The 15,000-nt window shown below is 43.2% G+C and overlaps 1 protein-coding gene across 4 annotated transcripts in view; it reads right to left on the minus strand.

The window, feature by feature from the left end:
* The window catches only part of LOC113583690 (histone deacetylase 4-like), a 57,351-nt gene that overhangs the window by 36,927 nt on the left and 5,424 nt on the right, over positions 1-15,000 (minus strand). For all 4 annotated transcript variants that reach the window (XR_004776702.1, XM_035531900.1, XM_035531903.1 and 1 more), the window contains exon 2: positions 13,991-14,129. Coding sequence is in view for 3 of the 4 variants with exons in the window: in XM_035531900.1 (XP_035387793.1) it covers positions 13,991-14,012 (22 nt within the window). In the remaining variant the exon portion in view is untranslated. The remainder of the gene's footprint in view (positions 1-13,990; positions 14,130-15,000) is intronic.

Below are 15,000 nucleotides of genomic sequence, written 5' to 3' on the forward strand. Positions count from 1 at the left end.
CTGGGTGTGGGTGTGGCATTTGAGGGGGAGAACGTGTGCCAGTGGCGAGAGGAGTGCGGCGTGGGCGGGGAGCCGAGAGGGGATTGGTCGATAAAAGTGCGTGGGGCTGGAGAGAAGACAGCACGTCTCCTGCCCATTGGCTGCTGCCGAAGACTGGGCATCACACTGGTAATTACTATGACAACATGAAAAGGCTTTCACAGTCTCCCAGCAGCAAAGGACTGCAGGATTCAGCTATAAATAACCCAGTGAGAGAGGGAGGGAGAGAGAGAGAGAGAAGGAGAGGGGGAGAGAGAGGGAGGGAGAGACATAAACAAGCATCAGTATGCCGGGAGGCACACAGAACAGTCTGCACAATCCCTCCCTTTCCAGGAACACAGGGGCCACATTTCAGCTCGAAACGCATTCACTGTCTTCCTCAGACCTCAATGGGCGCAGCGATCCTGCATCTTCCTGCTCAGGCTGCTTATCCGTCTTTTTGAAACATACACGAAGAACAATGTGGAACGGGCAACATAAAATTGGGTTTTCTTCCAAACGAGAAAACTTCACCTCCTCCCAACGATCCCTGTTCTATTCCCGAGTTCTAGTTTGGGGAATTATCACAGGAGATGTTATTCCTGAAGGAATACCGGGATGCTCGTCTAATTAGCCCTCCGATAATAAAGAATACTGAGCAGAAATACATGTGTGCTTCTATATGTGTGTGTGTTTGTATACTTGTACGTGTGTGTATGTGTTCAGAATGCGTGAGTGTGTGTGTGTGTGTGTGTGTGTGTGTGTAAGTGTGTCTACGTGTCTATTTTTAGATGCACACCATCCAGGAACTGCCTTTGTCTCAGATCACCCAGTGTCTGTTTATACCTGAAGGTAAGCCAGATTTGTGCCACTGCTAAAGTGAAACACCTGGTGAATGGAAGAGCTTTGAAACAGAACCGGTTGCCACATACTCTCAAACTGCTACCATCAATCCTCACCCTACTCCCAGAAGGGCATTGAAACAGGACCGGTTGCCAGGTACTTTCGAACCCCTACCATAAATCCTCACCCTGCTCCCAGAAGCTGCTACGGTGAATTTTCTTGCTTCATTTGCCTGTGTTCTTTGATTTCATTTTAACCACACTAGGGTGAATTTGCATTCGACCTTTGGCAATTTTCTTACTTTGAATAAATGGCGTATTGGAAGAGAACTGAACAGTTTTGATCTCCTGCTGAGATGGGAAGCGAGACGCTGTTTCGTCCGCGACTCTCTATGCAGGCCTTGCTGAAACGCACGCGGGCGTAAGCCAGGGGGCGCTGCACGGTGAAACAGAGCATGCGAGGGCGCAAGGGAGACGCGGGCGGTTAAAAACCCACCGCGTGCGGCTGATGTGTGCAGGCTCCCGGAGCAGACGCGAGCGCGTTCCTCTGCTCTCCTAGCGCGGCCGTCCACGTCCTACGCCAGAACGCCTTCGGCGTGGGGGAGTCATGCACAAGTCCTGTTTCGCAGTCTCAGATGCATCCATAGCAAACCGCAGCAGAATAAATCATAATGTGATTTGTATAGTTATGGAAATTACGAGTAATGCTGGGATCTGACTAGTATGCAAAAAAAAGTCAAATCCAAAACCAGATCCACAGGGTAGCTGCTGGTGATACAGAATGCTCTTTAAACAGTGGGATACTATTACAAAACAAAACAAAACAAAATAAAACATCAAATGACTTAGTGGTTGGGGTCACTAGCCAAGATAAATTTTACTACATCAATAAAGTATCAACCTTGTACAATTATAGTCTGACATTGTTGATGAATGTGTGCATTACGATCATTTAGAGGAGTCTTCTACCAGTACGCTGGTAGCTGAGCAACTGAGGTCACTGGTAGTGGTGGTTTACCTTATCAGGTGTGTATGTCTGGCGTATAAACCGAATCACAACCGAAGCGTCAGGTTCTGTGTCATTTTTGTCAATGAGGCCCCAAGAAAAAGATCGAACGTGAATCAAATTTGATTCGACTGTTTAAACATTGTCAGTTTTGACCGTTTAAACAGCCCCCGAGAGAGGAGTGTGAGTGCCTGCTCCTTTAGAGTCGTGATGTCACGTGATGTAGCTGCGTCTGACGCCCACCGGCCTGAGGCTGCTGCACTGCTCAGCGGGGACAGACGAATCTTGTCCCAGCAGCCGGTTAAAAGAGTGAACCCTGACCGCGCTTCACCTTGAGCCCTCATAGGAAGACAGATGAATTTAGAAAAAAAAAAAGAAAGTGTTCTCATACAAGGCCATCCCTGTTCTTCATAAACCAATATCCTTTCCCAAAACCACACATAGTTACCAGCATTATCAGGTGCTATTAGCTTATAAAAAACACATTAATGAAACATTATTGGGCCTCAGGAGAGTACATGAATATAAGAAAGGGAATATAGACCATTGAGGAGACAAACACAGACCAGCGTGTCACCAGACCCATTCGCCTTCATCCCAGTAAACATAACACCGAACACAGTCACTGGAGGCCAGGGAAGCCAGTGACCTTCCAGTAACACAGGACTAAGACAAACACACACATAGGACTAAACACATAAGACTAACCCCATACGTAAACCAAGGAGTTAATGCAGGCTTGCCAACCCAACAGTTAACGCTGCGTTGGCACAGCTAGACGGCATTGAAGCACAATCGACTCCAGAGCGCATCTTAAGGGATGCAGTAGTAACACAACCGTTCACACCACACGACGGGAGGATGGGCGCCGAGGGACGTGCGGCGTCTCTGCTCCGGTCGTCCGTGGGAGCGCAGCTAGCAACCGTCACTAGGGATGAGCTGAGAGCCGCAACGATTTCACCGGTTTTGAAAGGAACTTTCCGCAGTGGTGCTATATTTTCACCTCCAGAACACGAGCACCTACTAGACCTTCAGGTGGTTTAGATGCCAAATAAACTGCATCGGCTACAAGGGCGTTTCTTCTTTTTCTTTTTTAGTATGTGGGAAAATTAAGTGGATCAGTGCTTTTTATAGCAAAGAGACCTGTTATAACTCAACACTAGGCAGGAGACATGCGGAAAAGAGAGTCAGAAGCATGGACATGTATAGATCTGCATCTAAATCAGAGTAGCTTCATTAGTCCAGGGTCGGTGTTAGGGTTAGGGTCATGTTAATTATGAAAGAGAAATAAATTAGTGGTGTATTACCTATGCCAGCACGGTTCCTTCCTGGTACCCCATTAGAGTCTGAACAGGGACAAACACAGACGGGGACAGACATTTGTTGCCCAGTGAAAGTCCTGTCAGGCGCTAACTGCTAAAGTTCTTTTTTTTTGCACTCTGCAGCTCTGCAGCAAGATGAAGACATGATGATGGGGTTTCAGAGGGTGTGAGTCTGGCAGACAGCAGACCTGATCTCCAAGACTGGCAGACAGCAGACCTGATCTCCAAGACTGGCAGACAGCAGACCTGATCTCCAAGACTGGCAGACAGCAGACCTGATCTCCAAGACTGGCAGACAGCAGACCTGATCTCCAAGACTGACAGAGAACAGACCTGATCTTCAAGACTGGCAGACAGCAGACCTAATCTCCAAGACTGGCAGACAGCAGACCTAATCTCCAAGACTGGCAGACAGCAGACCTGATCTCCAAGACTGGCAGACAGCAGACCTGATCTCCAAGACTGGCAGACAGCAGACCTGATCTCCAAGACTGGCAGAGGGCAGACTCGCAGACTCTATCTAAAATGAATGTGAGAAACAAAGGAGTTTCTCCTTCTGTAATCAGTTCTACTGGGTTCTCCATTCAAGGGCACAAAATTCAATTTCACTAAATGGGGGTGGGGGGGGGTTGCGAGCTTGCCTTCAGATGCGATCCAATCAATACATGCAAAGGGTAAGAGGGAAAGCAGAGAGACCCAACTAAAGAACAGGGCAGAGCAGAAAGCTGAAACAGGGAGTGTGTATGTGGGGAGTGAATGCCTTAGGAGAGAAGATCCTATTCTAATATTCTAGGCTATTTGTTATTGGACGAGCTGTGTGACACGACCAATCAGACAGATCCAACATTTCTCTGAGGGTGTTTCTAAGGAAATAACACTAGTCATGAACAGATGTGAAATTGATGTGAAATCGTGAAAATTTGTTATTCTAAAACAAATGTTCAGTTAACAGTTGTGGGTACAAACCATGTTCTTTAGTCTTCAGAATATGTCAGCAATGTGGGACACAATCATAAGTGGTCTGGGTCAGATGTGTGGGGAGACTATTTTCACTCTCCAAATGAGACAAATCTTCATAATCATCCACCCCACCAACCCCACCCGTCCCACCCGCCCCTAGCCCTAGAAAAAAATAACCAAACAGAACAGACTTTCCACCTACAGCATTAGAGCTGAATAGAACATCACAAAGCTGCTTTATAAATACCTGCTAACACTGCTATGAATAACAAGTCGCAAATCCATCGTTTGTTCATGCTCATTTTCTCTGGTCTACTAGTGGTAGTCTTGCGTGTGTGTGTGTGTGTGTGTGTGTGTGTGTGTGTGTGTGTGTGTGTGTGTGTAAGTGTGTCTACGTGTCTATTTTTAGATGCACACCATCCAGGAGCTGCCTTTGTCTCAGATCACCCAGTGTCTATTTATCCTTGAAAGTAAAGCCAGATTTGTGCCACTGCTGAAGTCAAACACCTGGTGAACAGAAGGGCTTTGAAACCGGACCGGTTGCCACCTATAGATGAGCTAGGGTGGATGTGTGTGGATCTCTGTGGATGTGTGTGGATCTGTGTGAATATCCCAGGGTGGATGTGCGTGGATATGTGCAAATATTCCAGGGTGAATTTGCATGGATTGTGCGTGGATGTGTGAATATTCCATGGTGGATTTATGTGGATGTGTGTCGATCTGTGTGATTATTTCAGGGTGGATGTGCATGAATGTGTGTGAATATTCCAGGGTGGATGTGGGTGGATGTTTGAATATTCCAGGGTGGATGTGTGTGGATCTGTGTGAATATTCCAGGGTGGATGTATGTGCATCTGTGTGAATATTCCAGCGTGTGTGTGTGTGTGTGGATGTGTGAATTTTCCAGGGTGGGTATGTGTGGATGTGTATGAATATTCCAGGGTGGATGTGTGTGGATGTTCCAGGGTGGATGTGTATGAATATTTCCGGGTGGATATATGTGTAGATGTTCCAGGGTGGATGTTCCAGGGTGGATGTCTGCCTGGTTATTTCTGTGGGAGGAACCCTGGTGCTGGTATACTAACCCTGAGTCTGAGGAAACCATTAAGCTACAACCCTGTCAGAGGGGAACTGCACAGAAAGAACATACAGAGGTGACAGACGATTCACGTGCAATATCATCACTCTGGGTCACGGAAGTGCAGCAGTAACAGTGACTGTTCTGAGAGGACTGTGTCGTATGCACATCAGTGGTCGGATTTTAAAGCCCTGCGGAGCAGCCTGCACCAATGAATTTGTTCTTTATTTACTTCCAGGCAAATTAAACAAGGGCCAAATGTAGGCTGCGGCAGGTCCCTGGAGACAGGGATGTTACGGAGTCCTTCTGACAGCCCTTTGAAAACTCCTTTTGATTGAACGCATGACTAACTAGGCCTGCCAAAGAACAAACCGCCTGTCGAATGAACTGCAGACAAATGCAAAAGAAGGTTTTCTGTGAGCTCGGTGCTTCTGTAGAGTGCAGACACCCAATGCACGGAGAAATTAAAGGGAGAAGTAAACAGCTCTTGTTCTGAGCAGCTGGACTGGGTGCTAAACGCGCTACGCTAATGTTTTACTGTCACTCCTGATTTAGCTAATGGACACTGAAAAGGGCTTCTGTTATGTAAAACTGGTTGAATTAGATTTCAGTGAACAAACTTAGAAATCATTACCCTAAAAGACTGCTGCTGGGTTACAGATATGTTTTTAGGAATCCATATCTTTTCCATAAATAGCCTCTCCATATCTTAGCCATAAATTTAAAAAAAAAAAAAGAAAAAAAAAGAAAAACAAGAAATGCTAGCAAAATAAAAATGGAGACATTCTGTATGCATACTGTGATTCTGTGATATCACAGAATGGGCACAGACACAAGGATAAAATGTCAACAGGCAGCCAGGCAGGACATTGTCTGTGCAGAGTGTAACTGGTCCTGTTAGGTCTGTGGGAACAGTATCCTTGTAGGTACAAACGCCCTGACACCTCACAGCCTGCAGCCTGCTGCTCTCCCTGCTGCTCTCTCTCTGCTGCTCTCTCCTTGATCTCCATCCTGATTCCAATTACAACGCTCTCAAACCGGCACGCCGTGTGCTAGCCGCTCCAGCGCGCATTAGCATGTCAAGAGAGTTCTGCAGACCTGTTCTAATTTTAGCCTGCAACACATGTGCCAGGGTGGGGTGGGGTGGGGTGGGGTGGGGTGGGGGGTGTTTGGGGAGGGCGTCGGCACGTTTGTTTGCGTTGTGCACGTGCATGAGCTGCACAGGTGTATAAATAGCGCTTTGTTAAGACGCTCTGCCATTCAGGTAGATTAGTCTTTTAATCCCGGATAAAGCGAAAACCCTGCTGAGTTAAATATAAACATGGCAAGATGGAGACAGAGCAATGCGGTCACACGGAGGAACAGACGAGAAAGAAAAGAATGGATTTTACATATTTGTTTTAATCGAATGTAAATCCACAGTGAGATTTAAGGTTCGTTTATAATTACTTTTAAAGGAATTTGAGACATGAGGCAATGTCAGGCTATGCATGAAAGTAAAGATCAGATTCCGTGTTATTTCAAACCAATCGAGTCCAATCAAGCACTCAGACATCCTTTCCAGTGCCACAGTGTGTCATCTGTGGACATGCTCAGACCTTTTCACACCTTACACAGAGTGGCAATTTCACCTTCAACTCTGCAGCTATTAAAATAATTTACATTTATCTGTGTTCCGCACACACACAGGATCCTACATGTCCCTAAATAGCACTTGATAATTATTACACACCAAAACAAATACATAATCTACCAAAATCCATCTAAATCTTTATCAGAATCACGGAAAGGAACAGATACAACATGTAATCTTGTGCCTCAGATTGGAAATTTAATCCAGAGCAGCTAAATGTGTTTTCTCATTTCCAGTGTTTGTGTACAACTTTGTGCATGTTTGGGTTGTACCATGCAGCGGAAAAACTAAACTGAATACATCTACATTATATACTATATTACATATACGCACATATAACTACATTATATACTTCATTGAAATATGCAAATATGCAAATATAACTACATTATATACTACATTACAAATATACAAATATAACTACATTATATACTACCTTACAGATATGCAAATATACAAATATAATATATGCCTATTGCAAAGAAACAATCTTGCAATAATTTAAAAGACATTACAGAACAGAACCTTGATGGCTACACTTTCCCTGTGTTAGAAAATGCTTTCCACAAAACTGCAATGCCAGAGATTGGTCAGAATGTTTCCAGCCCACGATAAAAAAAAAACATCTGCAATATCAGTACTACAAAGGCAAATCTCAAAACATCACTAAAAACACACTGTGCAGTGCTAGTGCGTACAGGTGCATGTGCTCAGACTATGGATAAGAAGAGATCAGGACATTTTGAATATAACGTCATATAAGTCTCTCCCTTCTGCTGTTTTCTAACTTATGGCAACCTTTCATCAAGGATACACATATGATGGATACAGTTGCAAGAGAGAAACTTTGCAAGAGAGGACAAAAAACCCCAAAACATCCTGGGTAGCAACACAGGGTAGCAAGACTCAGAATTGAACAGAGAACCAACAGGAAGCCTTCCTAGTGGTACATCTGGAAACTAAAAATATTCATACTGGTGCTAATGGCAAGTGAAAACAGCAGGAAGCGATAGCGTTCAGACCATGCACTAGGAACAGGGGCACGTCCATTAAACCAGCCAGTATTACGCACACAGAGGCCTCTGAACGCATCATGGTGGCCATTAGCTCACAGCATCACGCTCAGTAGTACTGCCGACATAATTACTAAACACCTCGTTCAGGACATTTTTGGAAATATGTCTCTCTATTGAGACAGCTCTCCCTCAGAAGAGGGCTGCATGCAGATCTTAATGCACTTGGAGAAAAACATTAATCACGTAACGCCAGTAACACCAGTAACGCCAGTAACACCAGTAACGCCAGTAACACCAGTAACACCAGTAACACCAGTACCATCAGAACTATAATCACCTCTTGCTGTTTATGCTTTATATTTGATTCTGAGTATGTGCTAATTGTTCTGGTTTACACGACTGATCTTTGCAAGCCTGGCCATGACCGTTAGCATTGGACTTGGAACGTTGCGATACATAAAACCCTCAACCACTGCCAAAGTTAATAAACACGATAATGAAGCACCTTGTTACCTGGCGTTGACAAGTCCTGACACTTCTTCGCTTCACCAATGAGGAAAATGAACCGCAATGTGAGTTCGTTGTACACAAATATGAATCATAACTCATGACCATCAGACCAGTACTAGGCATGGAGCTGCTTGTGACTGTGCACCAGAAGAGAAAAAGGGCTACTTTTTAAACGGAGCGTTCCTGTTTGTATGTAGCACATTGTGCAAATCTACATATGACCTTCCGATCCTTCCCAGCAATCTCATGCGACTGGCGGCATCCTGCTTTGTATCTGAATTCAATAAGAGCTGAACTGCAGTCCAGTCCCTGCTGCTTTCCTGATCTGGGAACAGTGGGTTGAACCAGCTTACTCTGGTTAATACTGTCCCAAGCCACTTCGGTGAGCTACTCTCCAGGCTCTGTGCTCCAGTGGTATGTTTCAAATGGAATGATGACTGATGCTGAAGGAGGTTGTGTTACGTTTGAAGGTATTTAAATCTACATTGTGTGCGCTGGAATCAAACAATGTTTTCTACACAAGCCTACAGTTGCATGCTTGAGTGGTTCTTAGACAGCTGTGCTTTGTTGTGTCATTAGCGCAGGAACAAGGAACAAGAGGTCTAGAAGTGACTCTAGAACACATCTAGAGTAGTGTATGGAGACTGCTGCTGTTCTTTCATGAGTACCAAAATGTGGCAGGCAGGCTAGCACGAGGCTAAAACTCTGAATAAATCAGTCAGGGACGCATAAAAATAAACTGTGTTACACAGTCATGAAGAAAACCCCTGGTATTACCGTCCGAAGCTGCCCGTAGCCTGGGTGTAGCTTTGGATAACCAGTTGTCGTTCTCAACTCATGTTTCTAATCTAACCTGGTCTTGCAGATTCCTCCTTGGTAACATAGGAAGGATTTGACCCTTTCTTTCGCAGGAAGCTACCCAGGTGCTTGTGCAGTCTCTTGTGATCTCAAAGCTAGACTACTGCAACTCGCTACTTGCTGGTCTTCCTCTAAGAGCCAACAAACCTCTACAACTTGTCCAGAATGCAGCAGCATGACTGGTCTTCAATCTTCCGAAGTTCACACGTTACTCCACTGCTGTGCTCCCTTCATTGGCTCCCTGTAGCTGCACGCATCAGATTTAAAACCTTTATGCTTGCCTACAAAGCCAAAAATGGACCAGCCCCTTCATACATGAAGTCAATGGTCAAAGCCCGATCCGTTCCTCGAGTACTTTGAACCTCAAGTACAGCTCGGCTTGAAATACCTTGCTTCAGGTCTCATGGGTGACAAGCATCGAAACTATTTTCTGTCCTGGCTCCAAGATGGTGGAATGAACTTCCACTTCCGGACAGCAGAGTCCCTTGCAGTCTTCAAACGCAGACTGAAGACCCATCTATTTGCAAAATATTTAAAGGACAACTGACACTGTTCCTTTATTGACTGACTAATTTAGTACTTATTGTAGGGCACTGTTTATGTTGTTTAACAAACTCTAGCACTTATTGTTTATAGCACTCATTGTTTAAGATAGACCTTATGTATTTTGCACTTCTAGGTATCAGCATTCATCCCTGTATTCTACAGTATTCTAGTTCATTGGTATGTTTAATTCTAACCTACTGTACTGTACTTGGATATATTCTATGAGTAAATGACAAAGCACTTTTGTAAGTCACTCTGGATAAGAGCGTCTTCTATATGCCGTCAATGTAAATGTAAATGTAAAACAACAGACGACTGGACTAGCAATAGCAATTCACCTGTAAGGCCATGGAGGACCAAGGGTAGTAACTAACTGAAGTTTTCCTCAACCACTAATAAATCTTATGAACAGAGAGGTCAGGTTACAGTTTAAAGTACATAAAAACTACATTTCTGAATGGAAAGCAACTGCTTAGGTTCTGTGGTGCAGTGTGGGAAACAGGGAGCATTGTGGGAAACACGGAGGCTTTGGCTTGCATGGCCGCCAGCAGACCCACCAGTCTCACCAGAACGACCAGTCTCACCACTCCCACTAGTCCCAAAAGAGCCACCAGTCCCATCAGAACCACCAATCTCACCAGTCTCACCAGAACCACCAGTCTCACCACTCCCACCAGTCCCAAAAGAGCCACCAGAACCACCAGTCTCACCACTCCCACCAGTCCCAAAAGAGCCACCAGTCTCACCAGTCCCACCAGTCCCACCAGAAACACCAGTCTCATCAGTCCTACCAGTCTCACCGGTCCCACCAGTCCCACCAGAACCACCAATCTCACCAGTCTCACCAGAACCACCAGTCTCACCACTCCCACCAGTCCCAAAAGAGCCACCAGTCTCACCACTCCCACCAGTCCCAAAAGAGCCACCAGTCTCACCACTCCCACCAGTCTCAAAAGAGCCACCAGAACCACCAGTCTCACCACTCCCACCAGTCCCAAAAGAGCCACCAGTCCCACCAGTCCCACCAGAACCACCAGTCTCACCAGTCCCACCAGTCTCACCGGTCCCACCAATCCCACCAGAACCACCAATCTCACCAGTCTTTACTGATGATGTCAGCAATGACAGCAAAAGGCTGAATTCTAAAATCCAGTTGCTCTGTTTCAACCAAACTCCAACCAAACAACTTGACTCTGATGTTGTCTGCAGTGACTTTGCAAACACATGAAAATTGCGGGAAAGAATATGAACGCCCTGAACCCTGAAGCTAAGAGCACACGCATGCTCTCACACAAGGCCCGGTGACCCGAGACATTACGAAGCTAGGGAGTTATTTTTAGGGCATGTCACTTGCCCAAGACAAGACAATACAAGTAAAAAGATCCTAAAACCAACAGGAATTGGAGAAGGCTGCAGGGAACATCAGCTAACTGTCCAGCATGTCCATTTGTCCAGAACGTTAACTATTCAATAGCTCATGGACCTCTGAAATGGCAGGCACTATAAGTAAAAATGACTGTTGTGTCTGTAAGGCTAATGCAGTGCCTATGACTTAATGCTGGCGATCTGAACTCTAACCTCACTCTAACCTCAATTCATATCAAATCCAGTGTGCTAAAGAACAGAGACAAAATAAAAACAACACAAACAAACAAATAATCAAAAAATATCAGTGCCCGGTCCCTTACAGACAACACCAACCGGTTTCTTACAAAAAAGTGTGAATACTGTTGTAGAAAAGTTCATATAGAAATGACTTGTACTGAAGGTTTAATTAGCCAGTTATTAATTTAGCTGCCAGTTTCATTTCCCAGTGGCATGTTCTATAATTTAAGCATTTCTGAAATCATGTAGTTATAAGCTAGGCAGTGTGTGCAACCTAATTCAACAACATTAGCTTGGTCTTTAATATCACCAGGCTGCTAACATACATCAAACAAGCTTCAACCTTCTGCGCAGCTCCTACGCAGGAGAAATACCAGAAATGTTTACTGTCACTGTCACTGAGTCAGATGTTATGCAGCGGTCAATGTTCTTTTTGTAAAATGACGTCAGATTAAAAGGGTAAAATGGAAACGGGGTTGTGAGGGATAAAGAGCTCCTTTGATGGACTGTTATCTGGCCCAGAAATGCTCGCTATCTCGGTTAGATGATCGGTGTATGATCAGTGCCAGGAAGTCAGAGAACGCCTACTTTCCTCAGAAGTTTGAGTGTTAGAGTTAAAGAAAATGATAAACAGAGGAGCCAGGACTTGTCTGATGCTCAGTTATGACTACACATCGTATATCACAAATGAGTAGGAATGCTGTTCAGGAAGTAGTGTTCAGGAAGTGCTATTCAGGAAGTGCTATTCAAGAAGTGCCGTTCAGAGCAAACTTCCTTCATAACCATCTTCTTCCACCATCACCACAGTTAACAGTCATATTAAATACTAGTCAAGAATGATCTAGTTATCTACCATAAAGTGATACAATGTGTGTATATATACTTTAAAATGTAATTATATTCAATTATATTGAATGATTGAACAAAGCTTAAACATAACCATAGCACAAAATATACAGAAGTAAAATTTTCAAGCAAAAGTGAAGATAATGAACTGATGAGTATTAAATAGTCGCTTCAAAATAGATAACTCTATTTAGTGCAGTGTTAGATCAGGTGTTTAGTGCAGTGTTAGATCTGGTGTTTAGTGCAGTGTTAGATGAGAAAACCCATTACACCACCACACAGACCCTCGATTAAAACGGCTGGCAGTCATACACAGAGACGGAGTGACAAAGCGGAGTGTAGTGCATGCATTAGCGCAGAAGGGTTCACCTTCTTCCCTCATTTCAGTGCACAAATCTTCCAGGCTTTTCATATTTGGTGGTGTAGCCATCTGTAGCAAGGTTACTGGGTTTATATTTTTTAATTAAAAAAAATTAATTCAAGTTGATTTATCTTAAAAACACGAAAATGTGAATCTTGCTAATTCTGTGAAATGACTATATAGTTGCCAGTTTGATTTGAATACATCACTTTATCATGCCTGCCTGACACTGAAACTGTTAGGCATGTTCAACATGTAATTTGTTAATCATTATGGTAATATTGTCCTTCTCAGTATTGATACTGTAGATGGCTGCAGTATGCACATGAACTGTTGAACACATCACATAATCACTATGTGTATAAACATTCTGACCATCATCTGATGACAGAGTGCACAAGTCGGTCTTTAACAAACACAGTCCAGTCTTTAAAGGACACAAGCCAGTCTTTAATGAACACAAGCCGGTCTGTAACGAACACAAGCCAATCTTTAACGAAACACAAGCCAATCTTTAGCAAACTCAAGCTAGTCTTTAACAAACTCAAGATAGTCTTTAACAAACTTAAGACTGTCTTTAACAATGGCATCACCAGTGTGTTTTAACAGCATGTATGGAAAGGCACATCATAATCCCAACATGTAGGAATGTAAATGTGGTAATTCTGCCCATTAGATGCAGTCATAGCAAGTGTTGGCCTGAGGTTTTGTGTTTCACTAATGAAATGCTACAGTCAGTAAGCATTATCACACATCTATAAACTTGTCAGTTGGCCACATTTTGCATTAAACTGAACAATAATCTGTATCCTAAGGTTGAGTGGTAGGTTCACTCTAGATGAGAGACTCTACTCTAGATATACCCTACTCTAGATACACTCTAGATATACTCTAGATAAACTCTACATATACTCAAGATATACTCTTCTCTAGATACACTCTACTGTAGACATACTCTAGACATACCCTAGAAATAGCCTACTCTAGATATATTCTACTCTAGATATACTATACTCTAGATATACTCTACTATAGATGCACTCTAGATCTATTCTATTCTAGATATACTCTAGATATACCCTGGATATAGCCTACTCTAGATACACTCTAGATATACTCTAGATAAACTCTACATATACTCAAGATATACTCTTCTCTAGATACAATCCACTCTAGACTTACTCTAGACATACCCTAGATATAGCCTACTCTAGATATATTCTACTCTAGATATACTATACTCTAGATATACTCTACTCTAGATCTACTCTAGATCTACTCTACTCTAGATATACTCTACTCTAGATATATTCTACTCTAGATATACTGTACTCTAGATATACTCTACTCTAGATATAGAGTAAATTTGCACATTTACAGTCACTTTACCTGAGTGGTTATGGGTGGTCATCTTCAGTGATGGTGACCTCTTCCTTGAAGAGTAGATGCGGTTCAGGTAAAGTGCCAGAAACAGTAGAACTGAAGACTGAAGAGAAGTGTCCACTTGTGGAATCCACCTTCAAGAGAGCTGTAGAAAAGTACACAGTACAAAGTATAAAAATTTCCTGTTTAAGTCATCATGGACCGTATTTAACCATAAACCACAATATGAATATGTTAAACATCAGCTGCAGAGAAATAAATGATCATAGAAATATCAATAATATCAATAATAATAATAATAATGATAATAATAATAATAATATTAATAATCATATTCATAATAATAAATAGATTAGGTTTATATAGTCCTTGTTTTTTTCAACAACAGCTGCTGCTACCATGACAACAAAGACAGTTTATGTACCTAGAAAGCTGTGGGGAACTGTAAGACAGGTTTAGATCTCAGAGAGTGACATAGAGTATCCAACACTGAGCGTAAGCAAAGGTTCTGTCTCCAAAATAATGCAGTTAGGAGCCACAGAACTGAATTTTCAAGTCAGAATATTCTTCCTTGAAGAGTACACTCGTGTTCAAAGGATACAGACCAATCAGCAAATGACTGGACAGTGATGTAGCTTCATTTGTGATGGAGAATGACAGCCTCATTTGTGATAGAGTGACAGCTTCATTTGTGATAGAGAGTGACATATCTTCATTTGTGATGGAGAGTGACATAGATTCATTTGTGATGGAGAGTGACAGCCTCATTTGTGATGGAGAGTGACATAGCCTCATTTGTGATGGAGAGTGACAGCCTCATTTGTGATGGAGAGTGACAGCCTCATTTGTGATAGAGAGTGACATATCTTCATTTGTGATAGAGAGTGACATAGCCTCATTTGTGATAGAGAATGACAGCCTCATTTGTGATAGAGAGTGACAGCCTCATTTGTGATGGAGAGTGACATATGATAATTTATGCTGGACTGTGACAGTATAATAGATCCCAAATAAAC

Source organism: Electrophorus electricus, chromosome 1 (assembly GCF_013358815.1).
Source record: "Electrophorus electricus isolate fEleEle1 chromosome 1, fEleEle1.pri, whole genome shotgun sequence".
NCBI lineage: Eukaryota > Metazoa > Chordata > Actinopteri > Gymnotiformes > Gymnotidae > Electrophorus > Electrophorus electricus.